This window comes from Hippichthys cyanospilos, chromosome 2 (genome assembly GCF_059441005.1).
Source record: "Hippichthys cyanospilos isolate Australia breed blue-spotted pipefish chromosome 2, RoL_Hcya_1.0, whole genome shotgun sequence".
NCBI classification, from domain to species: domain Eukaryota; kingdom Metazoa; phylum Chordata; class Actinopteri; order Syngnathiformes; family Syngnathidae; genus Hippichthys; species Hippichthys cyanospilos.
In genome coordinates this window covers 27,967,069-27,993,852 of record NC_142370.1, presented here as the reverse complement: position 1 = coordinate 27,993,852, position 26,784 = coordinate 27,967,069, and the positions used below count along the sequence as shown (strand labels likewise).

Here is a 26,784-nt window from a genome sequence, read left to right as displayed (position 1 = left end):
CTCTCTCTCTCTCTCTCTCTCTCTCTCTCTATATATATATATATATATATATATATATATATATATATATATATATACATTGCATGATAACGTGGGAAACCAGAGTACCCACACAGGCACGGGGAGAACATGCAAACTTCACACTGGAAGGCCGAAATCGAACCCGCGATCTCCGAACCGTGCCGTCTATAGCGAAAAGAATTTGTTGTTCATATATGCATATGTTTTTCAATTCTAGCTTTCTCTTTTGCCGTGGGTGGCTGACTTAATGATTTAGTCACAAACGTTGCCAAAAAGTGTTACCTTGTCTTTCATGAATGTGGGAATGAAATAGCATTCAAATGTCACTCACAAAGCAGGCGCATATCTTTCCTGCAAGGACTCAGCACTCCTAAACCTTTGATATTCGAATCGCCTCTGGCTGAACGTTTTTTTTACACAGATCTCTCTCTCTCTATATATATATTTATTATTATTATTGTTATTATTATTGTTTTTATTCTACATGAATATCAAGTGGACTTAACAGCGCGCACGTGACCTCTGCGCTCGATCGACTCCTCACATCAGAAAACGATCCATCGCCGCATGGTGACGTCACGCCGTTGATCAGCAACACTGGCTCGGCGGTTGGTGGGCGGGCGGCAGATTTCCGCGCGGACGCCACGAGAGGTTGAAGTGCATACATCATTATTCATTATGAAACCCGTGCACACTTACAGTGGCGCTCTGACTCACATATAAAACACACAATAAGGCACAAAAACAGCGTGCGTCCGTGTGGATACTTTTTTTTTTTTCCTGGAAATGTTGCCGCTGTCACGGCTGTGGGGGATGAGGAGGAGGATGGCTGCCTTATAAGTGGACGGAGCGCGCCAGGTGTGGCCTGCTTCCAACAGCAACATCTGGCCGGTGAGTCGCACCGACAGCCTCTTTGCCAGACACCCCGCTCGGCGTGCGCGCGTGCAAACGAGCGGGGGTCGGCCCTGGGAGAGAGGAGGCAAGGAGGATCCGTTTCACTGCAGCTGCCTTCCTCGCGTCAGGTCCGTGAATCGGTGCCGAGCGACGACCTCGTCCTTGCTTTGCCGGAGGACGATTGAGCAAACAAAATGCCCTCCGTTGCAGTACGCATGCATTCAACTGCACATGCATCATCGCATAGGTTATATGCCACCCGTTTCGTTTAGTCCAACTGACATGCATAGAGCTCTGGGGGGCAAATAATGCCAGACTACTTTATACTTTTGCGGCTCGCTGCATGTGTTACATCTATAAAAGGCACACCCCCCCACCGCCACCCAAAGAAAAAAAAAAGAAAAAACAAAAGAAAAACACTTCAGGTTCTTTGCATTTCAGCGATTTGTTGGCAGGCCATTTGTTTGCATAAAGTGCTCGTTTCTTAACAGTCTTCTCCAAAGCTGTATTTGATCACGTTGTGTCACGGATGATCTAAACCTGCATGGATGCAAAGGATTAGGAATTTGAACATTACATGAGGTTCATCGGTTCATGACATTTTTTCTGAACTGGTCCAAATGCATTCTATTACACTAAGGGCAGTGGCTAAATCACAAAACGGTCCCTACCCCGAGTAAATAAAAATACAACACAATCCACATCTATTGGTCTCACAGACTACACCAGCTCAGCAGCAGTCCAACTCTGGACTCTGTGGCGACAAGGTAGCAGAGATGGAGGAAGCGGACAGATCTGGCAATCGTGGCAAATCGACAGACACCGGAGGCAACAACAACACCACCACCAACCTGCTGGCTTCTGTCAAAGAACAGGTGAGATAGCAACACACCCTTGCTGTGTATCACATTTGATTCCCTCATCGTTGCGTGTACACACTCGCTTTCCACCTGTGTTAAAGAAGCAGTGCACTTCTGTGGGGGAACCATGTCAAATTCACAAAGCAAAGCCTATACACATGTTCAAGCTTTGATGTGTTGTTGATTTGATTTCCGTATTTTGATCAAGCTTGGCACATTGTAAGACTCTCATTGACTTGACGGAAAGGACAAAAATCTGGAATACTGAAGGTAATCAAGACAAGAATTACCATGATGTCTTTGATACATAGTGTTTTTGGTCGTATCATCTTTTCATTGTAATTTATAGGAGAGCAAAGCATGTAGTAGTGCTGGTCGCCATGACGATCCCTGACAGAGAAGCTATGCTAATTGCAAAGCTAACTTAATGTTATCGTGAAAGACTGGAGATATCCTGTGTTGGCTGGACTTTAGGATGCCATCAGAGCAATTTGTTTGAGGTGTGTTTTCAGTGCAGTGTTATAGTTTCTCCTCCACCCACCTCCCGGCACCATCTTGGTCAATTTATTAGGTCCACCAAAAATTCTCTCCCACATTGATCCCCAGGCGCCGGCCATCTTGGAATATTGATCAGGTACACCACAAATTCTCATCGGCGCTCCCCACCGAGCGGCGGCGATCTTTGTCAACGGTACACCGAAGATTCTCATCCTCGTGGTACCTTGATGGGGCTGGCCATTTTGGAAAATTATTAAGGCTCACCACTGATTTTCCCTACCCCGACTTTGCAAGAGCCATCAGCCACATTCAAACTTTCTGCTGAAGTTTTCTAGTGTATTCATTTATAGTTTAAGTAAATATACAGTTGTGCAACACTGAGATACTGTGCCTCTTTTGTTTACATTTTGATACATTTATATAGCGGAACCACTGGATGCATTTCTTATTTGATAGGTGTGTTTAATGTCACTTCAAAATCAAATGAGAAATGTAAGCAGTCACCATGTGTTGCATACGTTTCCGAAGAACGGGGAAAATATATATCATGACAAAACATTATCGTGATGTAAAGTTGCCTATATCGTGATGTGTTTTTTTTCCTCCATATTCCGCATCACTAGCTATATACTGTAGCTATCTTCTTATACGTGTAGCTGAATTGGCAGCATGTTCCATGTTTTTCTCCATTGTGCTCAAGCCTGACGATTGGTCTGACATGTCAAAAGTGGCAGTGATAAGCTATCGCTCCTTGACAGAAGGCTGTCAGATGATCAAACATCAGATGTGATGTTGATTCTAAACAAGGTCGTCTAACGTGTCTTATACGCATGACCTATTTTTAATTTAGTACCTCCAAGTTCCTGGCCATAGGTTTGCTGTTATGTCTTTGATTATTATTGTTCCTTTTGGGTTAAAGGCAGCTAACTTGGCAAGGCAGCTAAATCAATCCCATTGCGTCGCCATCATTCTCTCCGAAATAAATATTGCACTCTGCTCAGATCATCTCGAGCCAGTCATCTTTGCTGTCATGAAAATGAACAGCGGCGTTATCATATGGCAATCGGCGGAAGCGGACGTAGACCAGATCTGGATGGATTAATGCATGGTCACAATGTGAAAATAACATGCAGGACGCTTGGAAAAACAACACGCACAATCAGCAAACCCTCTTAGGGGATTCGATTGACCAACACCGGGGTCACTTCAGCCCGCAGATTCTTGACCTTGCTTGAACCGAGCCAGAAAATCGGGTCTGACGTCCGGCTGCAAATGACAGCTTCCTTAAGGTCACGGGACCTTGTCAGTCTGTCGACTTCATCAAGACGTATTGAATTTGTCACCACTGAATTTGTCAACATTGAGTTTGTTACCTGATGCCAGAGATATGAGTAAGTCCTAACGCAAAATCAAGATGAGTCCCCCAGAAATTTGAAGCAAGTCCAGTCCAATCCTTACCCAGTCATTTGGGGGCCCAAGGCAAATGTGGGAAAACGTATGGAGTTCTCTGGAGGTGGCCGCATCGCCCGACCAGACCCGGTACCATTATCGTCAGCACTAGTGATGTGACATTCGTGAACAAATCGAGTCTTTTGAACGGCTCTCCGATGCGAACGATGGGAGTCAAATCTTCTTAAAAAACGTTCATCACCCCTCCCTCTTCATTTCTGGGAGTGCGTCATCTTAGCATGTTAGCGCCATACGGTTGTAAGTGGAACTTTAGCTCTCGAGCAAGTGCAAAAAATCAAATCATGTGTACATTGCTCATTGGGGAGCACGCCTGCAAAAAATCAAATCATGTGTACATCGCTCATTGTGGAGCACGCCTGCTTTAGTTTCATGGCATAAGTGAGAACACAACGAGTCAGACGGAGTGACGGATTGGAGAGAGGAAGGAGAAAGTGGTGGAGAGGAGGCGCTGCCGGAGAAGTCATGACCCAGTGGAAGTGAGTGGCTGCAAGCTAGATTTGATAGATGTGATGGCTCTTGTCAAAATGTTTGAGAAGCAGTGTCCACTATTTTGCAATGCAAAGGGTATCGCATATTAAATTTATATTGTATTTTCTTACAAAAATAATACATGCAATAGACTGGGCATGGGTAACTCCAATTGCTTGTGTGCCTCTATCACACCTGAGTCAAACGATTAGCTTATCGGTAAGCTCTGTACAAGCCCGAGAACAATCCTGATCATTTTGAATCTGATTGGGTTTTTTTCGTTTTGAAAGAGGACGACAAGGAAAACTGGCCCGATATGGCGCTTGAGGAACCCGAGTTCCTCACCCCTGGAATAGACGGATCAGAGACTACGGTCTTGTCTTACGAAACGTCCTGTATGCTCTTGTTCGCTTATGTGCGGATGAAATATAATTGGACGCATAGGCTTCTTGGCTATCGTAGATTTTAATTCAATGAAACATTCCAAAATAAATGCTGTCAAGTGACTCAAGTCCCCAAGCTCCACCACTTACTGACTTTTCTCTCAAAATGCCTTGTGACCACGTACAAGAGGCGTACCTGTTGCTATCCGTTACAAGGTGGGCGTTTGGAAATGAAAAGTGTTTGAGTGCATCAGTGGGTCACATTTGTGGGTAGATAGAGAGGAGTGTTAGTGAAGCAAAGAGCAGGATGTTTTGCATTCTTCTCCATCAAGGTGAATGTGGGCGATGCAGCCGCTGTTCCTCTTGTGACTTCTCCCATTACTGGATATCTATGATTCCACAAGGTCCACATGTGAAAGCTTAAGAAGCAGATGAGCTCTCAAGAGTGAATTCCTTCCTTTCTTCCTTTAAAAGAGGCAGAAAATTTAAGACAATGACCAAGAGATGGCAAAGGTACTCTCATACAGAGTGTGTGAGTATTTACTTGGAAGTGAAAACGATCGAATCGACTTCTGTTCTCCAGGACAAGGGGAACAATTATTTATACCGTCAATCTAATTTATCAAAAGTTAAAGACTGCAGATAAAATAATTTCCGGTGATGTTTGACTCTAAAAAGATTGTGAGTGGTTGAATGACGCACATCAGACTTTCTTTGAAATGTAGTTTTGGTGCAGGTATAAGTCTGAGGTGGAACTCAGGCCACCCTCAGTTGATAAAACATAAGCTCTTAGTGGCCATTACCAAATTGAATTCCCCAAATTTCCATTAAACTTGTGATTGTCTGCAGGTGTTTATTCCCCCCATATGACTAACCGTTGTATAATGAAATAGCGCATTGGTAGGATACGTCTGTGGAATTTCTTAGAAAAGTCACCATGCAAGCCACCAGCTGCCTCTTAAAGGGTACATGCAATCCTTTGAGATAGGGATAGGCTGCGACTACTGCACGCCATGCAACAATGTTGAGGGTGCATTTATCACATGGCCAGCTGACCCAAATACAACAGTGCTTTTATCCTGAGATGGAACCCAGATTTAAGTCTCTTTTAGTACTTTTGCCTGCGTAAACGCTTACATCATTATCATTTGAACCTCCATTGTTTTTTTTTTGTTGTTGTTTTTTTTTTTTATGTTGAGGTTCTTTTTGTATAGTGCATGAATGCAATACAGCTTTTAGAGCAGAATGAAACGTACGTCGAACATTCAAAGTGTGCTTTGAAAATGAGCCGAATGTCAGGGTAAAAATAATAAGATCTTCGAAAGAATGGTTAGCATGCAGGGGAAAGTGCCACAGCTGTTGGATGTGCGCCCACAGGAGCTGCAGTTTGAGCGGCTGACGCGAGAGCTGGAGGAAGAACGTCAGATTGTGGCGAGCCAGCTGGAGCGATGCATGCTGGGAGCTGAGTCGCCAGTGGCAGATAGCAGCAGGTAAGTACTTATTTTTCTGCTAAGTGTAACAAGTCCAGTGAAACCTCTAAGGCTTAATCAAATCTGTTCTTGGATGCTGGTCGACCTAAAATGTGTTCAAATGTGAACTCTTCCCCCCCCTTGTGAATGATGGAAATATAATTCATAAATTCCAGGGTCAAACCATCACCGTTATCACACAGAAAAAAAACAAAACAATGCCAAAAGAAGATCATCCCTGCATGTCCGGGGATAATTCTGTGCCTTTGGTTTTTCTTTTGAATGGAGTTACTCTGCATTAAAACTAAGCCAGGCCCCACTAAAGGCTTGTCTAAAAAATGCCCGTCATACCTGTACCGGCTTTATGCATTTTGTAAAACTCGTACCCAGTATCAGGAAACATCTCAGCTGCAGCTAAAAACGGAGCCTGACTCTCATGTTTACATTTGCACCCTTGGTCATTTTTTGTACAAATTTTGTTCAAACCTCCGCTCATTCGTATGGACTCAATCTCATGAGACTTCTTGTCTTGTGGGACCCATCGCCAAAAGGTTTACGATTTATTTAGGAACTTTAGTATAGTAAAACTCAAAATTGACAGAAGTCAAGCTGCGCACTGAAGCACAGTAACAAAGCACGAGTTAAGAGGCATATCATAATTACATAGTGCAGTTTGGACAGACATAGAAACTGATTTTGAACAATTTCCATTTTTCCTTTTCCTCTTTGTTAATTCTAGTTGCCCTTCTGAGCTTGCATCACAAACAAAGAACACATAGACACACAAAAGCAGAAGGAGTAATACGTTTAAATTCAGTTCCTTACAGTTCAAGAAGTTATTTCATGAATACCTTCCCAAGCTGAGTCATGAATTTAATGTCACCACGGTGATGGTTTGAACTCTGGGTATTAGTGTGACTTTATTGGCTTTGGTTGACCTCCACATCATACAGTACCCGCGACCTTGGAGGTTTTGATGTGTCAGAGCACACCGTTTCATTTTTATGGTTAACAGGTCAATATTGAGCTTTGTCACACACTGACAACTTTCTGTCTTTTGCTCAAGCTCGTCTGAGAAGTCGTTTGCTTGGAGGACTGCGGGTATGAATTCTCTCATTCCATCTTACACATTTATAGTTTTGGTACATATTTATTGTACGCGTAGTATTTTTTGTTAACGATATAACCCCTGGGTGGCACAGTGGAAGAATGGTTAACATGTCCGATGCCCATGTCCAAAAGATTTTTATATGTCGGATTGGTGGAATTCGGTGTGTGAATCGTGGATTTTTATTTTATTTTTTTTATACAGAGAAATTCAGTATGAGAGAAACGTTTGTGCAAAAAGTTGTGCTTTTGACCTCCAATTATTGCATGCTTTTGCAGGAGAAGACTCGCAGGGCGTAGTGGCATCTGCATGTCAAGGTCGTCGCATGGAGGCAGAGGAGGGGCTCTACCCGCCTGAAGTGGACCGCGCATCCCTGCATGACAGTGAGGGTCTGTGGACACGCGGTCACACTAGCGGTGAAATCTGAACCCTGAAATTGGAATCACAAATGCAACAGATTCCCGTTGGTGTGATGTGTCATCACCAGATAGGTAAAAGAGACTTGAGTAGATCCGCCTGCGTCTTAGGTGGAAGCGCAACATGGATATCTGCACCTTTGATAACGAGCTCAAAAGCAGCATTGAGCCAAAATGTAGAGCTTTACAGAAATTTAGAAGGAATTTTGGGAGACACAAACTTATTCAATGTTGCATGAAAGCCAAGGACAAGGGCCACTTAGGATTTTCGTGATTCCAGTGCGGCATCGGTGTTTAAAGCAAACGGCCACAAAGAAATTTTCCCGCTTGAAACTTATGTCAGCATTATTGGCCGCTCCATGAAAAGTGTCCCATTTATTCTAACCAATACTGTACTTTTTGTGTTTGAAAAAAAAAAAAGAACTTTTTCATCTTGCCTTGGCTCAGTGATATTTTTTTCCACCAAGATGAAGGAAAGATGGTGTGAAGGTCAGAAGATTAGATTTTTTGGAGCAATCAAGCAAGTAAACCATTTCAAGTCTCTTGGTTGTGGGTTGCAACGGTTGCAGACAATACTCCAGAGATTCTTGCCAGATTATCAAGTAACGATATCCCACCGGCCAGCTAATTGGATTCTGGAAGGCAAAAGAGATCGGACCAAAGATGAAGAGACTACTGATGACATCTTAGGGTGGAGAATTGTCGTGTAAGATGGGAGGAATGGAGAAAAACAGCAGTGAGCTCGTAAACGAATGTCGTGGGTATGGCGCTGAATGCTACAGGTTGCTTTGATTCGCCAAAGTGTTGGGCTAACCGAGAAAAATATAGGTTACTATGGAAGAAAAAGGTGATGGAAAGGAGCGGACAGGTTCAACGAAAGGGCGTCAGATTGATAATGTCAAGATGTGGCAAGATGGAATGAATCTAGCAAGCGAATCCCAACTGTTCTTTGTTGATGTCTCGTGTTTGAAGACCTCCGGTTGAACATTTTAGGAGATCCTTTGAACAGCCCACAAAAAGTCATTTAATCAGATTTCAGCATTGTTTTGTTGAAAGGATCGGTGCCGGTCGGCGCTCAGGAGACAAAGACAACACTCAACAAAAGACCAACGTTCCCAAATGCTATTTAGCCCAAACAACTGGCATATTTATTTTGACCAAATGCAAGTTCTCAAATAGTTGACATTGCGTGAAATCATCATATGAGCCTCTTACCTATGCCGAGAAGGTGGAGAGCCAACACCCAAGTAGAGCTCCGCTTGTCAACCGGCTGGGCGTCCGTACGCAACCCGCAGCAGACTCTACTTGTTTGTACTCTGCATCTCTCTTTTGTATTTTTTAGTTGCGTGCACGAGGAAGGGCGGGTGGCCTACCCGTCCGCCCTGGCGCCGCAACACCTGTTTCCCGATTTGATATTGACACTTAAGTGTGTCCTTCAGGCTCTGAAAAACATCATACTCGAAAACATCTTGTACAATAATACCTGTCAACTTCCCACGACAATGTTCTTCTTTGTTATGGGAACAAGACAGTGAAGCGGTCAAATGTCCTGACCAAAAACAAGTTAGTGAAAAACAGCATATATAACCATGGTTGCACAATATATTTGGGTTTTCAACGGCTATGGGAAGCATCACTAATTACAATTCCTCTCAAGCATCATGGGACCTTCATGAGTTGATAACTATCATCATCCATCCGAGTCAAGCTTTGAAAGCACATTTGCTCTCATTTTCCTCTTTCCTCGGTCTAAAAAAAAAAAAAAAAAAAAACATCCCCCGCAAGCTTACTCCTCCTTTTGCTCCAATAGAAAGTAGGCCAACCATGAAGCTATGTGCACATAGCACATTGTTAGCGTAGAAGCATCAAGGATTAATGCGGATATCCATATCACGCCTTTCCATTCAGAACGCTCATCGAAACGTTTAAAACCAAGTGAGATAAAATACTGATGACGAAATCACACTGACTGCTGATGTCTGAGTGATGTTTCCCCGTCTCCTCATAGGCTCGGGGGGCCACTCAGCTCACATGACCTCCTATTCGGATAGCGGCTATCAGGACAGCAGTGTCAGTTACTACAGCAACCAGAATGTCGTACGTTCAGAGCCTCGTGCTTCGCTTTCCAGAAGCCCGAGAGCTGAGGGTCAAGCTTCCGGCCAGGTAGGTTTTAAGGCCTTGTTCAATTTTTTTGTCCCTTCCAAATTGTTCCTAGCCGCTTTTTACCTTAAAAATCAAACATTCAGAATTTGTTTTTTTCGACCAAATTTATATCTCAATTGATATTCCTGTATTGCGATGCCTTTTTAATCCAGTTATTCGTCTTCAGTGCCTTCAAAAAAGACAAACCTTCGTTTATTGTTTTTTGCACGTGTTCTTCATTTTAAAAATATCTCTCGTCAGAACTGAACTGTACGAAAGCACAGTAATTAGAGTTGATCTCCACATAACCTCCAAAGAGACACACACAAACACGCGCACATAACTTCACAAACGAAATGGCTGTAAGTCACTGACAGACTCTCAATATATGGTTTGCAGCTTCCAATTCTTTTTCCAGTATCTCAAGGCATATACAGTGGTACCTCTACTTACAGATGTTACGAAAAATTCAGGTGACGAAACGCCTCTTGGGAAAAATATTGCCTCTTGTTACGATAGGAAAGGCGAAAATTGTTGGTGAATAAGAATGAGCTATGTAAATAATAAATGCATACTATTTTGCGGTGCTGTGTTCAAACCACTGAACACTTCCTCTTGAATGGCTAGTTAACGAGCATGCTGTTCAATGTTCCCTCTAATTTTCAATGCGCCTGAGCATTCACACAAACTCCATAATACTGGCCCTTTAAGAGCCTCGCGGCCAGCATCAGAGGGGCAGTTGAGATTGATTGCAGATTAGAGAACACCTTTTCTTTACCGTAATGTTTGACTTTTATTTAAAGTATTTTTGTTTGAAGAGCTTTGGAACTACTATGGAAATACATTTATCATTTTATTGAATCAAAGATTGACCTGTGGATTCTTTTTAAAATTTTATTTGTTGTATTTGAACCTGGGCAAGCATACACGTGAACCAGGCAGCCAGAAGTCTCGACCCGCACAATGTTGCTTCACAAATCACAATGATTTTTGTTTGTTTTCAACACGTTTGTCATTATTATTATTTTTATATCTTGAGCAATAAGTGTTTTAGACATGACAGTGTGATGTATATAGCACTTGTCCCCATGGCAATAAATGAGCCACGTTGTGAAAAAAAAAAAAAAAATCTCACCCACTTTCACCGCTTGTTCTTCTACTTGCATATACTCCAACAGTCATTCCATCCTAAAAGAAGCACATTTCTTTTTTACTTTCGCTGGATGAGTGGATGTGTCGCTGCTCGTTCATTTGGCAAAGAAAAGAGGTTAGCATGTGTATCTCTTAACTCCGCACTTTTTGCGAGCTAACCTGCTGCCGGTGTATATGCAGGGAACGTTTCTGTCCATGCGTCATCCATGCGGATGAATAGTGTAAGTGAAACTTATCGTATCATCGGCTGGACACTTGTCACTCACTGTCGCGATTCAAAATGGTACAGAAAACAATATTATTGGTCTAATTAATCAGATAAGATGAGGTCTAATATTAGATATTTAATATGTTTATACTGCATTTTTTTATGTGCAGCATTGCTTTTCTTGTGCGCGAAGAACATGCGAGCAGTGCGCAATTGCGCACGCGCGCAACTTAGAGGGAACACTGATGCTGTTGCGTCTGACGTTAGCGTTGTTAACACGTCGTTAGCATCTTAGCAGATTAGCGAGAAAGCTGAACAACATAACACACTGGAAGTACTTTGCATGGCCTTAAACTAAACTTAAGTAGACACATGCATTCAAAACTATCCAATAATCAATACAGTGGACCCCCGGGTTACGGCATCCCTGTCTTACATTTTATTCACGTTACGATCCGGCATACTTAGTTTTTTTGTCCCCTCTTTTAGACCGCTTTACGATTAACATCGACAACTGTCATGACCTGTGAGGTTGGTTGTGATTGTTGTTTTGCCGCCATCTTGAGACGATTTTAGGTAATTGCTCTTATTTTCTGTTGCCGTCAAACTGCCTCTGCTGCAACGCATCACTACAATGCCGGTCTGCTATTGGTCAGCGTCTCGACTCCCTAAGATACAGGTCTTCTATCGGTCGGTGTACTGGAAATACTAAGATGCTGGTCTGCTATTGGTCAGCCTCACTTGTTTCAAAATAGCGGAATGGTAAAGCTTTGTTCTATTGTGAGTGGTTACAAAACCGTATTCATAGTGCATTTTAGTGCTTAATTCAAACTTGAATTCGTTAGCCATGAGTCCCAAGATTGCTGGTGATGTTCAAGAGAGAAGTGAGAAGATGATTTATATGGAAACGAAGCTGGAGATAATCAAGAAATACGAAGAAAGCTAAGCTAGCCTAGCCTAGGCGACCCTTATACAAGCATCACTCAAAGGTAAATAAATCCTTTATATTTTTTTTTTATTTATGATGTTATTTATTTGTCCGCATGTATATTATGTGAAAATAGCACTTACTATACTATTTTTATACCAATTTTTAAATGTATATACAATTTTGATGTTTTTACCTGGGGTTTTACACGCATTAGCGAATTAAAATAGGCAAATTTGGTTCGCGAGCCCAACCGCAGAACGGAGTAATCTCGTAAACCGGGAGCCCACTGTTTTATTGCTCCTGTGGAATTGTAAATGATGCCTCAATCACTGGGAATGTAAAATAAACACGTACAAATAAAGGAACTGCATTCCTATTGTCAATTGCAACAATAAATATTAAAATACAGAATGTAGGAGCGTTTCTTTGGGGGGGGGGGTTGTAACAGAACAGGCTATTTGTAATGTAAAAAGCACTTCTACTTACGAAAAAATAAAATCACATTACGAAATGACTTCTGGAACTAATTAATCTTGTAAGTAAAGGTACCACTGTATTTAACAAAGAAAGGGATTGCTTCTCATTTGCCTACTTTTACTAAAGGTAATTGGTTCAATTTTTGTCATTCCACTTGAGGTTTCATGGGTTTCGATGAGCCAAAAGTGGTCATGGCTGAGCCACGGTAAAACATTTTTCCATATCATTTTAGTATTCCATCCATCCATCCGTTTTCTATAGCCGCTTATCCTCACTATGGTGGCTGGCATGATGGTGCCGATCCCAGCTGTCTGCGGGCAGTATGCGGGGACATCCTTAAGTGGTTGCCAGCCAATCGCAGGGCGTATTCTAATATTTAAAGAACAAAAGTTGGATATCTCAAAAACAGACCAAAATCCCCACTCTTTGAAATTTCTGTAACGCAGACAAAAGGTTAAGAAAAAAAGAAAGCAAACGCACATGTTCAGCACCGACCCCAAAAGATAAATGTTTGGAAATCTTAATCCTGTCTTTTCTTCTTCTCCTCTCAGCCATCTGGGCGAATGCTGCGAAGGATGGCATCCCTCCCTACTAGGAGCCAGTCTCCAGCCTGCGCCACCGCCGGAACGGTCTCTCCTTCTCGCATATCATTGCGAACCTCCCAGGGCAGCACCTATGACTCACCCATCCTCTCAGAGCCCAAACCGCTGGCAACAGTCTTCCCTGGAAGCAGCATGCCACCCTCCTGCCTGTCACCCTCCTCCCCAGGTGACGCCACCCTTGGCGGCAGAGGAGTGGGTGGTGGCGGCCGTCTGGGCTCCACTCTCTCCCTCATCGAGGGGAGGGGCTTACTGGGGTCACCCCTGCGCTCTGGAATGACGGCGGTACCTCAGCATTACGGCTCCACGCTGCCCAGACAGAGCCAGTCGCTGGCATACGGAGCCGACCCTTATGGCCTGTACCAGAGGAGCGCTCTGCCCCGCCCTGACAGCCTCATAGGTTAGTCACGTTTTTAAAATCTCAGGGATCCCCGTGAAATTTTAAATTCAACACCTAACCGAGAGAGCCAAGACACACGTTCACACCTTTAAGCCAATGCCAGGGTTTTTTTTTTAATTTTTTCATGCAAATACAATTAAGATACAATGATAAAGAAGGTGGCCTTTTGAAGCATACACCTACTGTTAGTGGAGCTTGAGCTGTAGTTGTAGCTCCAAGGATGCTCCTCTTTGGTCACATCACTAAGCCTCTCCCACTGACCCATATAGCGAGGTCTCTATTACAAAAGCCATCAAATGATTATCATCTGGTTGCAGCCAAAGGCTTTAGGCTGCCATCAGCATCTGCTTTATTCATGATTTTCATCTGGGGGACTTTTCTCCTTTTTCAGTGAGGATGTCAGAGACGAGCGCATCTGCACTCTAGCACACGCGCCTTTGAACCCTTTGAACACATTTGTTGTGCTTGAAAAGAGTAGAAAGATGCGCATATGTGTGTATGTTTGAGAGGCACTGAACTACAGTTAAAAGCCTCCTGTCCTCCAGCTGAGTGGCTTTCTTCTAAGAAGTCTAAAATGTCATTGAAGTCCTTATTCTCTTATCTACGACATCCGTCATAATCCCAGATTGCAGATAGATGAGCAATACATGTATTGGATTTAAATTGTTTTTACTTCTAACACTAATGGTTATCTCTATAGTCGATTAATGAACAATTGTTTTTTCGATTAATCAAACAATCATGACGACGTTTTTTTGTTTGTTTGAAGTTTCAGTTCTCACTTTCCTGCGTCGACTGCTTTGTCTATGGACTGGGGCGAGATGAACTAGGACCGCATAGACGGATAGCAATGCATGCTACTCTAGACAAGAAATAAACACATAACGATAACAACCTAATATATGTGTTCCTTCACAATAGTACATTTAAATACACACACGTAACTTAATACTCCAAAATAAAACAGGTATATTACATGAATTTAAATTCTTACATCTATTTTTGGTCAGTTCAAATGCTACTTCTTAGCTTGCTACAGGAGAACCATGAATAGTGAATTTGTGCTGTAGAACATTCACAACTTTCCAGTCAAACAATAAACAATAATCTATTTGTAGAGCGGTACTAGTCCACTAGTATAATCAAGTTTAAGTACAAGTATATACAGTACACAGTATTCTGCCCTTTGTCATACCAGAGTCACTAAGCACTAGTGTCCAGCTAGTTCGATGGCGTTGTCCGGTATTCTACTGTGTAGCTATCTTCCCTTGAGTAACATTACATTGCAGTTCATGAGTTTCTTGTGTTTTGTAGTCCGTAGTCACAGTTTATCCATCTGGTTTGCCACTGACCGCACATTTGTGAGGAAAATGCCGGGTAGAGAAAACCGGTGCTGTGTTAGCTTTAGCTCACGCATTTGGTACTGGTCTCTATGCCGCCTGTGAGCACGTTCATGTCGGCGGGGTGGACTGAAAAGCGACTGGTGTTCTCTATAGTTCAGGGATGACGCGCAGATTGCTGATACAATGGCTGTAATTGTGCAGTTCACTGTCCAAAAGCTCCTGCCAGTCTATGATGTAAAAGCCAAGCTGTTCTGCACAAACAGACCCAAAATAAGCAGGAATATTACTACTAGCTTACAAAATCTAAAGAGCATTGTGCACGTGCCGCAGCTATGTTGTCAGATCAGCGCTTTGAATTCCCCAGCCAAGCATGTCTGATTCCTATCCCAAGAAGCAGTGAAAGACATAAAAGAATGAGATGAGGGAGGTAAAACACTTCCTGTGAAACTTTTGGATGTTAAAAAAACAAAACAAAAGAAAAACAAAACAAACATGCGTGACTGAAAATAAATTGATGATATTGAATTTCCAAGCTGTCACCATTCGCATCACCAAATGTCATTAACGCTTGTATGTCACTTGGCTTTGATATTTGTGACAGCCCTAATTGCTATTCCTCATCACTGGTGCAATAGATTAGGTAACAAGATGGTGAGCCACCCAAACAGTATTTTCACATGTCAGGTCCATTTGTAAGAAACTGTACACAAATAAGGAGAAAAGGCAATCTTTTTCCAGCTCATGCATGAGGGTAGAGAAGATGAACTTTGGTTGATCAATGTTTGTATGATGTCTTGCTTGTATGCACAGTTGAAGAAGAAATCAATGTCCTTCCATGTGCACCCGTAGGCCTTCACAGCTCTTATGCTGGTCAGACAGGACAAATTGACCCCGAGCTGAGGGCAGCGTTGTCTCCAGATTCTCACATGACCCCGGTTTTCGATGAGCACACCTTCCACAGCCCCTTGTATCGTAGCCCGTCCCACGAACTGCAGGGCTCTCTCTACGGGACAGGCGCAGGTACTTGTACTAGATTTTCATTTTCAACCACGCGAAAAAAAGGCAAATAGCAATCTTGTTTTCCAACGTCAAACTGTGACATCATCATATCATTGTTGGGAAGAACAAAATTAGAAGCGAATTTCCACAGAAAATTATTTCACTATCTTAGGCGGTGTCCATTTTAGATAGACTACTGTTATGAGAAATTGGTTAAAAGCTCGGGTATTACATTATTTTCCTACAATATTAAGTTCATACTGTCTTATAATTTTCGCGAGTGTTAACGGTTAACACTTGCAGAAATGCCGAGTCTTGACAAAACACACACGCGCCGACACAAACCAGATTACATTATTCTGCCTTTGTTTTCTGTGAAGACTGATGTGGCTCATTCCGGTCTACTCACACACGCGGGTTTTTTTCTGTTGTAGTTGGGACATCTCATTGACTTAATGCTTTTCCTGCTCCCTAACCTTAACCATTACAACAGACTGCCCAGCCCTAACCAAAACCCTCACCTCAACTAAAGTCCATTTCAAGATTTGTCCCCACCTTGTGGTAAAAAACAAAGCAAAACAAGTTGCGCACACACACACACACACACACACACACACACACACACACACACACACATGCATTGACACACACGCGCACACTATTGCACGCACGCACACACGTCATTGTCACACAAGTCAGAACTCAAATTAGACTTAACATTGAAGTCCGAACAAGAATCTTCTATTTTGCTCCATGCCTGTTATAAGAAGAATGCCGGACGATCATGTTTTTTGTGTGAATTTGTTTTTAGAATTATATACAAGATCAATTTGTGAGTTGCTTTCACGAGACTTTAGAAGGTGAAGCTGACCTTTTCTATAGCATCTGGAATGTCCACGTTTGATTCTTTTTCAGGCGTTGGGACCCTCCGCCGGACCACAAGCCATTGCAGTACTCTGCCATACCAAAGAAGCAGCTACGGTCTCAACAATGCAGCTGTGTACGTCGACTCCTTCAGAGTCCCCGGCGAGCCGGTCTACTCCCATCAGCACTCAGAGCTGGTGGAACGGATGGTCACCCGTACGCCATCCGTTGAGAGCATCCACAAAGACCCCAGGTGCTCAAGAAAAAACTGCGTTTGTTGTTGTGACTCTTCCTCGGAGGGGAGAAAGCGACAAATTAATTGCTCTGTAGTCTACTTGTAGCATTGGGTCTGCGCTTTGTCCCGTAGCAAATTAAACTCATCAGTCATGGTGCCACCGTCCTAATGAAAAGACAATTTAACAGGTGTGGAGGGTATGATAAAGGTATTCATTTAATGCTTTTGCTCTTTCCGCCCGCCAAGGGAGTTTGCGTGGCGAGACCCTGAGCTGCCGGAGGTCATCCACATGCTACAGCACCATTTCCCGTCCGTGCAGGCCAATGCCGCCGCTTATCTGCAGCATTTGTGTTTTGGAGACAACAGGGTCAAAGTTGAGGTGAGATTGCAGGCACCCAAGTGGAAAGGGAAGCATGTTTCACGTTCATATTTCCCAGACTATTGGATGGATCTCTTTTAGCAGCATTGTATTTTAGAAAACAAAAATGGAGATTGTCAAAGTGGCTCTTGCATTTTTTTTTCTTCATATTCATATTCTTTAAGCGCCCCTCATAGGAGAAACTGGTGAGGAAGTAAACTTAATATTTGAAATATGCAGATGGGATGCCACGTGCATCATGACACAAGTACATTCTCTGCTTCAGCTTTTTACTTTTGTGAGATGCTGGCATCCAAACTGAGCCAAAGCACCATCTGCTCCAACTAAAATTTAGAAAACATTGATGCCAAATGCTCCTAAGCTTCTGATTCTCTTCCCTTTAATCTCAGTCCTGTGCAATAAATAACTGCGGTGCAATAGCCTTGTGTGATGTGGGACATTGCATTTGGTTTAGTTTGCTTAGTGATGCGCCTGGGCTTCCCATCTGCGAACAAGGGGCGTATTTCGTTGGCACAGAGATGTTTTCAGACATGATTGAACGCAAAACCAAAGTTGTTCTGATTTCGGACCTCGGATTATTGCATTGGTCAGCTTGTTTAACGTTCATTTCTTTGTCTCCTTTTAGATGACGGAAGTCAAACACTCATCGCTAGTCTTAGGACTTGCATGGGTAAAACATAGGGAAGAATCAAATTGACTTGGTGCCCATGACTTTTACTACCTGAGTTGACAAGGTTTTGCCTGTTTTTTTGATAAGACTGTGTACCATTTGTCGATTTCATTTTAAATATGGTAATACCGATGTTATGGTTTAAGTTGCTCATTCACTTAAAAGACTAGGAGGGTTCATTATAAAGAATGACAGCGATAGAGCATAAGGTGCTTTTTATGACACTTAATGGGCATTTGCAAAGTGAGGCTTAACATAGAATTTCAATCAACACATTGATTGGACAAAAACATGTAATCTTGAAACAAAGTCATAAATCAGCACAATTTTGATGACATTCCTTAAAACAACTTCTATTTGAATTAAAAAAAATGTAATAAAGATAAAGATAAAAAGTAAAATAGGAGGTGTGGAAATTCTCTTGCTCAAGGACACTTTGACATGGTAAGAATGATCACGGCATCAAACCCACAACCTCGCAGTTGGGAGACGACCAGTCTACCACTGCCATACCGTCCAAACCACAAACAACAACATTTTCAATGCAGGCCTGCACTTTTGATGTTTAGGCCTTCAGAGAAGACATTGAAGGCCCTGACGATATGCCGCTGCTACATTCACACTTAAGTAAAGCGATAGCTAGCCAAAACATACTAAAATTCCTGTCGGTTAAGTGTTTAACTGAGAAGACAATGCAGTAAAAGACAATACACAGACCGGTTTTGGAATGAGATTGAGAATATGCCCCCACTCCAACCACATAGCCCTCTCCCTCCCCCCACACAGACACGCACACACTTCCAAATGTACTCTAAAGTCGTCATTGATATCTTTTGACATGCTTAACCTTTGCCAAAGTTACTAGGGACTTAAAAGTTAAAAGTTGACACTTGTGAATTGAACTTATGTGACCAACTCTCACCTCTGGAGTCTTCTCTTGAGTGAACGCTTCTCTGTTTTTTATGCGACAACCCACCTCATTAAAGGGTGCATGCTAGTTACATCTTAATTGTTACTTGGCCTTTCCACAGGTTTGTCATCTAGGAGGGATCCAGCACCTGGTTGATCTGCTGGACAACAAAGCATCTGAAGTGCAGAAGAGCGCCTGTGGTGCTTTAAGGAACCTTGTGTATGGAAAAGCCACAGACAACAACAAGGTGGCACTTAGAAACTGCGGCGGCGTGCCCGCACTGTTGCGCCTCCTCAGGAAGACAACAGACAATGAAGTTCGTGAGCTGGTGACTGGTATGCCAACATCATCAATAGCTTTTTTAATACACCGTTTGCCCATGGCTCGCCGAGTGCTGCTTGATACCAAGATTTAATTTTTTCAAGAAAATTTCCATGGAAGCGCCTACGTTATAGTTTGCGTTGGAGCAGTGTGAGTACTGTAAAGCTTCTCCTCCTATCGGTAAAGTGCAGTGGGGAACATAAAAACTACCAGAAAAACTACCTTTCCATGGTGTGCATAGGATAATCTTCTTTTTAAGAATATGTAACCGTTGTGCAGAATTGGTAAGCAGTGGACCAATGAACGTCCAGACGGTGTGCGTACCGGCTGCTTTGTGGGTGGCGAAAGTGCTTGTTTTGATTGAGGGCATATCAGGCAAAATAATGTGCTGTTAAAACAGGATGCTAGTGACAGATCTGCAGCCACGCGACACATAGTGTTTAATACCAGGAGACGCCAGATGGCTCCCACTTCCCGAGTGATTCTCAGCACCATTTAAGCAACACACGGGCAAAGTCACAGTTCAGAATATGAAGATAGCGTCTTCAAGCGGACAAAAGTAATACCTGCACTTCACATGCATATTTCATATCTTCCGGTTCTTGAACTGGTCAATGTGTAAAATCCATTGAGATTGACTTTGTGTTGTGATCCAGCGTTATAAAATCTCAAATTGACCTGACTTTTCCAGGTGTCTTGTGGAACCTGTCCTCCTGCGATGCAGTGAAGATGACTATCATTCGCGACGCCCTGACGACACTGACCAACACGGTGGTCATTCCCCACTCAGGCTGGAGTAGCTTGTCGCACCGTGATCAACACAAGATCAAGTTCCAGTCCTCCCTACTGCTGCGAAACACCACCGGCTGTCTGAGGTGAAACAAATAAGCCCTCTGTAAGTCAAGTGATTCACAGCTTGTGTATGTGTGTGTGTGTTTTTCCAAACATACTAGATTTTTAAGGGTTAATAATAGTAATGTCCATGCACAGGAACAAGCTGAAACGTACACAAAATCCTGCAAGGCCTTGGTGTATAGAGTAAGATGTTAAACACATAAAAAAAAACACACTCACAGAATGTTAAGGCTCTCCCCGGTAGGGCATTAAAGATGGATTCGGAATTTACAGCAACGCACAGCAAATTAACAGCTATTGGTGGACATCCGAGGAACCGCTCACTGTGAACCCGACTAGTACGTACAGCCAAGACATGGAAAGAGAAGGCATACCTGTACATTTACTGTTTAAGGTTTGATAATTTAAGATTCAAGTTAATATGTGTACTGCAGTAGTAGGTCGACTTCCAATTGGACATAACTCCCCTTCACAACATGTCTCTCCGCAATATAGTCCAAAAAAATTGGAAGAGCATGTGAGAGTTGTTGGTCTGATGAATGATAAATTTGAACTTGAAAAAAACTCCAGACGGCAACTTAGAGATAGAGGAAGATAGAGGAACATGCTTTCTTTGTAAGGAGCATGCTCACCACATATGTGGCTCAAGTTTGGACTGTTACATAAATGCAACGTACCTACAGGCTAATGATAGCAATAAGGACGCTATCGTTCGAATCCATAGCAACGCTCTTTTCAATACTAGACTCCAGAACACCACACCTTTGAGCGAGTCGAGCAGACAGGATGGATTATTGTTATTTTTGTTTTAGTATTCTTTTGAAGTTAATTTGTCAAATGATAAATTGTATGTGTATGCCAGGAACTTGAGCTCTGCAGGGGAAGAGGCGAGAGGTCAGCTGCGCTGCTGTGAGGGTCTGGTAGACTCCCTGCTTCACATCCTCAAAGCCTGCGTCAATACATCTGACTATGACAGCAAGGTGATGTAAACGAGGCGTCTTTATGCCATGGAAGAACTTAAGACAGTATGTTAAAGAGAAAAGAGCAGTATGAACTGTTTCACAGTCATGTAGCATGCAGTGCTATGGGGCTGCAAAAGCTTTCACTTTCTCTGATGGCACAGTGACAACAACAAATAAAAGCCATCAACGTCATTTGATTTGATTTTGTCCTAGCTGCTGCCATTTGTGTGAAATGTTAGTAAAAAGTATTTATGTGAGTTAAGTGCTCGGGAAGTAGACAGAACACACAAAAAAGGGGTGACTCAAAAGTAGATGTGTTCAACTGTTTATGACTTCCACTCAACATATCAACAACCACAGACTTCAATGTTTTCAAGAAAATGACAACCTTGAGCTTTTGGTGTACATGTAGCGATTCAACCCCAAACACAGCAGTTTTTTGGGATGCTTTTAGTTGAGATCAGCAAAAGTCAATCACTTTTCTGCCACTACAAAGTACTCTGGACCCTATTCTTCACAAACATGAAACGGTCTGTTTAACCCTCCTCAGATTGTGGAGAACAGCGTGTGCACACTGAGGAACCTCTCCTACCGGCTGGAGGTAGAGATGCCGTCTTCTCGTCTCCTCGGCAATCAGGAACTGGATGTCCTCCTGGGATTCACCTCCACGGCAAAAGAGTTAGATTACATCTGCTGGGGGAAGAGGAAGCGCGGTAGGAAGAGGACCGACTGGCCAGACGAGAAAGTAAATAGTAAAAAACGTACAGGGAAATGATAATGGATGGAAACAAGTTTGTCTAGAATGATTCCCTCACATTGACCAAATGCTTTTTTTTTCAGTGACTGAGTGACTTTTATGAGATATCAAGCCATATTTTTTGTGTCTGTGTTTTGAGCACTGGGACGGCATCGGACCCATTCCAGGCTTTTCTCAGACCTTGCGGGGTGCCGAGCTACTGTGGCATCCGCTGGTGGTCAAACCATACCTCAATCTGCTGGCTGAGAGCTCAAACGCTGCCACGTTGGAAGGGGCTGCCGGCTCACTGCAAAACCTGTCTGCAGGAAACTGGAAGGTCTGTTGCTTGACATGATTTTCATTCCCATTTTTTATTTTGTACACATACTGTGTTCACTAATCCGCAAAAATGCAATCACAGTATAATTAGAGTGTAATAGCACGATGGGAGCAAGACAAAGGGTATCAAGAGTTTCATTTGGTTTTGTTGCAAACAACCAGTTCTCAGCCTACATCCGAGCAGCAGTGCGCAAGGAGAAAGGTTTGCCCATTCTGGTGGAGCTGCTGAGAATGGACAATGACCGTGTGGTCTGCTCCGTCGCCACTGCCCTTCGCAACATGGCTCTGGACGGACGTAACAAGGAACTTATAGGTATCATACTTATCATTCTGTGTTGTTTGTTTTCATACATTTAATCTCAAAAGGTAGCCCCTCCAACCAAAGGAGAAAACTTGATTTAGACCAGTGATTCTCAAATGGGGGTATGGGTACCCCTAGGGGTGATTGAGGGAACTCCAGGGGGTACTCGCTGTTAAAGAAAACAAACATGCAAAAATCCTTTAAAATTAATTATTGAAATTTATTGGCAAAATATAACTGAATAAACACACATTTTATGTTCAGTAGGTTATTGAATTTAATTATTTTAAGAACCCTCTTTCTCCCCCATAATAGAATGGTTCGACCCAACTGTCACGTTACAGAGCTCTACGTATCTCGATCCCCCAAGAGGATGCTTTCAGTTGAATATTATTAGTGGAGAAATATTTGTTTATAATTTTTTCTTTTCGAGAGCAGTTCTGACACTTTTTGTTGATTCTTTTTTATGGACAAAGATTTATTACATTATTTATTTTGTGAACGGATCCCTACTGTAACTCAAAAAAGGACGCGTTATGTTCAATATTTTTCTGTGGACAAATATTAATTTATAATTATTTCTTTTTGGGTCTAGGACTTGATGTCGTTGTCTTTGTGGACAAATATTTACTGTATTAATAATTACGTTTTTTTCTTTCTGATAACAGTTAGCTCCTGTGATTCAAAAGAGGAGTTTGTGTTAATTATATTTTTGCGGTCCAATACAAATGAAGTTTCGGAGGTTATAAAGTTGGACAAAGTTTTGTTTTGTTTTTTAAACCCCAAATACTTTGCACTGGTTAAGGTGTACTTAGCTGAAAACATATTTCACAATGGGTACTTTACTGAAAAAAGGTTGAGAAACACTGATTTAGACATTTCAAATGAAGTAAATGGGATTATTAAATAAAATAAGGGCCAGGACGTCCAAACTTTTTCTAACAAGTGCCACAAACATAAAAATAGAAGAACAAACAGGCCACTTTGACATTCTTCACACATTATTTAGTAAAAGTGTTTTATATACAAAATATATGTGATGCAATTTTTCTATTGGTTTTACATACACGGGGTGGGTGGACTCCTTAAACAAATGATCATGTTTCAGGAATGTTTGCAAAATTGCACGGTCAAAAGGAGGAAGCTATTTTATCACTATATATTTGTTAAAATAAATAAATAATCATGCCGACTCGACACTGTTATGCAAGAACAATGACTAAATTACTAGCTTACTGTAGGTACCCGTACCAAAACAAATGATTGTTTCAGGAAAGTATGCCATGCGGGATCTGATTAACCGACTGCCTGGCGGAAATCCGTCGGTACTGTCAGATGACACGGTGGCGTCCGTCTGCTGCACCCTGCACGAGGTCACCAGCCGCAACATGGAGAACGCCAAAGCTCTGGCCGACAGCGGTGGCATCGAGAAACTGGTGGATATTAGTAAAGGACGAGGCAAAGGGTGCGATCCTGTACGATGCTGGTATGAAGTAAAAAGCAGACCAAAAACGTGTGTTTGTGTGCTGTCATCCTGTTGCAGGTACTCAATGAAGGTTATGAAGGCAGCAGCTCAAGTGCTGAACACGCTGTGGCAATACAGAGAGCTGAGGAGTCTCTACAAACAGGTCAGACTTGAGTTCAAAACATGTGTCTTGAGTCCCAACCACTATATTTTTAAACGGGAAGTGTGTGACGTGTGTACGCAGGACGGATGGAACTACACTCATTTCGTCACGCCGGTCTCCACTTTGGAGCGAGATCGCTACCGCTCGCAGCCGACGCTCCCCACCAGCCCCGTACACACGTCTCCAGTTATCCAGTCTGGTGAGGGAAACGTCGATCGAATCGAGTCAAAGGTCACAACATCATTTACTGCTTACCTTCCGTTCTTCCTCAGGCGGTAGCGCCACATCCTCACCAGCGATGCTAGGGATCAGGAGGCACAGCTCAAACTATCCGAGAGCGCACTCTTCTATGCAACTCGACACATACTATGGAGATAACGGTTTACACAAACATCACTACACAGGTTTGTGTGCATTTGAGCGCTTAAAGGGAGTCCTTTCGGCAGATCTCGTTTTTGAAGTTACCGGCAATACATTGTGGTAGGAGCTTGACAGTGGAATTTCAGAATTAAACTGATCACAGCTTTGTTTTCTGTATTACTGTAATCGCTTTCTCATTTGTTCATTCGCAGCTTCGTTTTCTGTATTACTGCGATCGCTTTCTCATTCGTTTTTGTTAAACAATCCACAGTTCCACCGGTGGTCATACGGCCTTTGTTTTTATGATTATTCAGGGTCTGAGAAGAAAACTGCGTATTTCATTGGCACGTACAGCTCACAGTCCGGAGACGAGCTAAGAAGGGCCCAGGTAAGAAAGCACTTGCTCGGTAAAAGATTCTACGGGGAGTCTCGGGCTTACCAACAGCAGGGGTGTCCAAAAGCATTTTGTACTTGTTTCTTTCTTTATTTAGCCATAAAAATGCCACACGGCGCCATCAAGCATTGCCATAATTTACCCGTGTCAAGTCCCGTATTCTTCGAGGAAAAAGAAATGCGATGGGTGCGGCCGGCCTAAGTGCCCAGCCCGTTCCGTTATAGCTGCCATGTTATATGAAAACAGGGATAGATCCTCACCAAAACCATGTGCATATCCTAATTAGACTCTGAAAATATTAGAACAAGACACAGTATTGATTAGGAGCAATATAAATAAAAGTGAGGACCGTTTGCCTCCTCAGCACCCAGAGCCCTTCTACGATGAACCGGACAGGAAGAACTACAACAGACTGTACCTGTCGTCCCCGCAAGATTACGGAGTGGAGCAGTACGAGGATGACCCGGTCCGCCTGACCCCATCCTCCCCTGATGACTACACTGGCCAGCCACTCCAATTCAAGACCAACACCAACTACGTGGACTTCTATTCCACCACACGGAGGCCTTCGAACAGGGCCGACAAGTTCACCGGATCCCCCGACTCCTGGGTCTAAAATGTTCTCCAGTGTTTGCCCGTAAATGTCCATGGGTGAAAAGTGAATGGACGCACAAGACCGCTGAGAGGTCTGGGCTCCAAATATCAGCAAATACTGAACCACGTGTTCCTTTTGACTAGTCCTAAAATGTGAACCAAATTGGCAGCAGTTTGCATCTGTCTCCTGCTGGTGAGCATTCTTAGAAATAAGGAGTCAAGTGGGCAACCAATGTCACAAAAAAGCTCATCCCTCTAAAGTGATCATTAGGCTCCAAAGAACTCCGCGGAACGTGCTCTTATAAAGTTCAGTCAGACTATGTGTTTGTCTAATGCCGTTTTTATTCACTGCGGTACAAATGTGCAATGTTAGCCTCATAATGTGGATATAGTGGGGAATATTTGGAATTTGATGCTGTTATCATGAGACATTAAGCGCAAGATACCCTGACAAAAACATCTTAAAACTATGTTTTAAGGGTTCCTGTTCCAGGTTTCAAGAGAATCCACTCACTGATGAGGAGAGGAGAGAACTCATCGCTTTCATGTCTGTTGGCCACAAGTGCAGTCGTAGATCTTAAAAGTATGTGAGAAAGTATCTATTTGTACAAATACAACACTGGAACTGTCATGTTGAATTGTTGTATTCAATCTGTAAAAATTTATATGTGACCACGTGAGAAAGATTTTTATATTATTTACGATTGATTTATTATTTAACTGTGACTTGACCAAGCTAATAAAGTCGTGCGTTCTGCCCAAACCCACCGATGAAGATTATGTTGCAACTTTACAAATGGAAATAATGAGTGGTGAAAAACGATGTGACAAAATAATATAATAAAAACTTGGAAATGGTGCATTTGTTTTATGCCGAATCCGGTAGCTGTGGTTATACACACATTTTGATGAGTCCACAACTCATCACAACGTTCAGCATCTGGTCGCCAACGCGACATTACAAAGAGGTTTTGTAAGTTCTTTGAAAAGTTCTGACGCAAATGCAACAATGCTGTTACAGAATAGATGCCAAATGATGAGGTTTGCACTGAGTGTAAGTGGCACATATAGTACTCCGGAATGCATTAGGAAAAGATGTTCAAGTCCGTCGCGTGGAAAATTGGCTTTCTGAGACTTCGTCCTTGAGGACATAGAGAAGAAAGCCATAAATTCTGAAACAAAGGAAGACCAAATAAACAAAAAGAAGAAACAGAGCTGAAGTGATTTGATGGTAGTGAGAAAGTGAAGTATCAGTCTGAACATGTCTCAGCTGTTTCATTGAGATGAGCAATAGCGCAGTACGCTACTGTACATACATACAGTATATGCAGACCTGATCTAAAGCTTAAGGCTAAATTGCTGGAATTTACCTTTTGGGTCTTAATGATGTTTTAAGCA

General features: G+C 42.6%; 1 protein-coding gene across 3 annotated transcripts; it reads left to right on the top strand.

The window, feature by feature from the left end:
* Positions 1 to 635: 635 nt before the first annotated feature.
* On the top strand, positions 636 to 26,246 carry LOC148428100 (plakophilin-4-like). Of its 3 annotated transcripts, none has more exons than XM_088407399.1 (22): positions 636 to 912; positions 1,635 to 1,790; positions 5,972 to 6,084; positions 7,130 to 7,164; positions 7,450 to 7,554; positions 9,596 to 9,750; positions 13,049 to 13,496; positions 15,689 to 15,859; positions 16,754 to 16,955; positions 17,184 to 17,316; positions 19,018 to 19,231; positions 19,909 to 20,092; positions 20,935 to 21,052; positions 21,585 to 21,779; positions 21,931 to 22,107; positions 22,272 to 22,422; positions 23,683 to 23,875; positions 23,954 to 24,038; positions 24,120 to 24,237; positions 24,311 to 24,442; positions 24,713 to 24,786; positions 25,157 to 26,246. In XM_088407399.1, exons 2-22 carry the CDS (start codon positions 1,692 to 1,694, stop codon positions 25,406 to 25,408), a joined length of 3,354 nt encoding a protein of 1,117 aa, XP_088263525.1. In that variant the 5' UTR covers positions 636 to 912; positions 1,635 to 1,691; the 3' UTR covers positions 25,409 to 26,246. The 3 variants fall into 3 exon arrangements, with proteins under 3 accessions (XP_088263525.1, XP_088263523.1, XP_088263524.1); XM_088407397.1 differs by having other exon boundaries at positions 7,450 to 7,560; XM_088407398.1 differs by having other exon boundaries at positions 911 to 1,043; positions 7,450 to 7,560.
* Positions 26,247 to 26,784: the final 538 nt, after the last annotated feature.

Coding starts and splice junctions, on each gene's coding strand:
- LOC148428100 (XM_088407397.1), top strand. CDS start 1,692: ATGGAGGAAGCGGACAGATCTGGCAATCGTGGCAAATCGACAGACACC. Junction 15,860..16,753: donor TCTCTACGGGACAGGCGCAG/GTACTTGTACTA, acceptor ATTCTTTTTCAG/GCGTTGGGACCCTCCGCCGG. Junction 24,039..24,119: donor TGAGGAGTCTCTACAAACAG/GTCAGACTTGAG, acceptor GTGTGTACGCAG/GACGGATGGAACTACACTCA.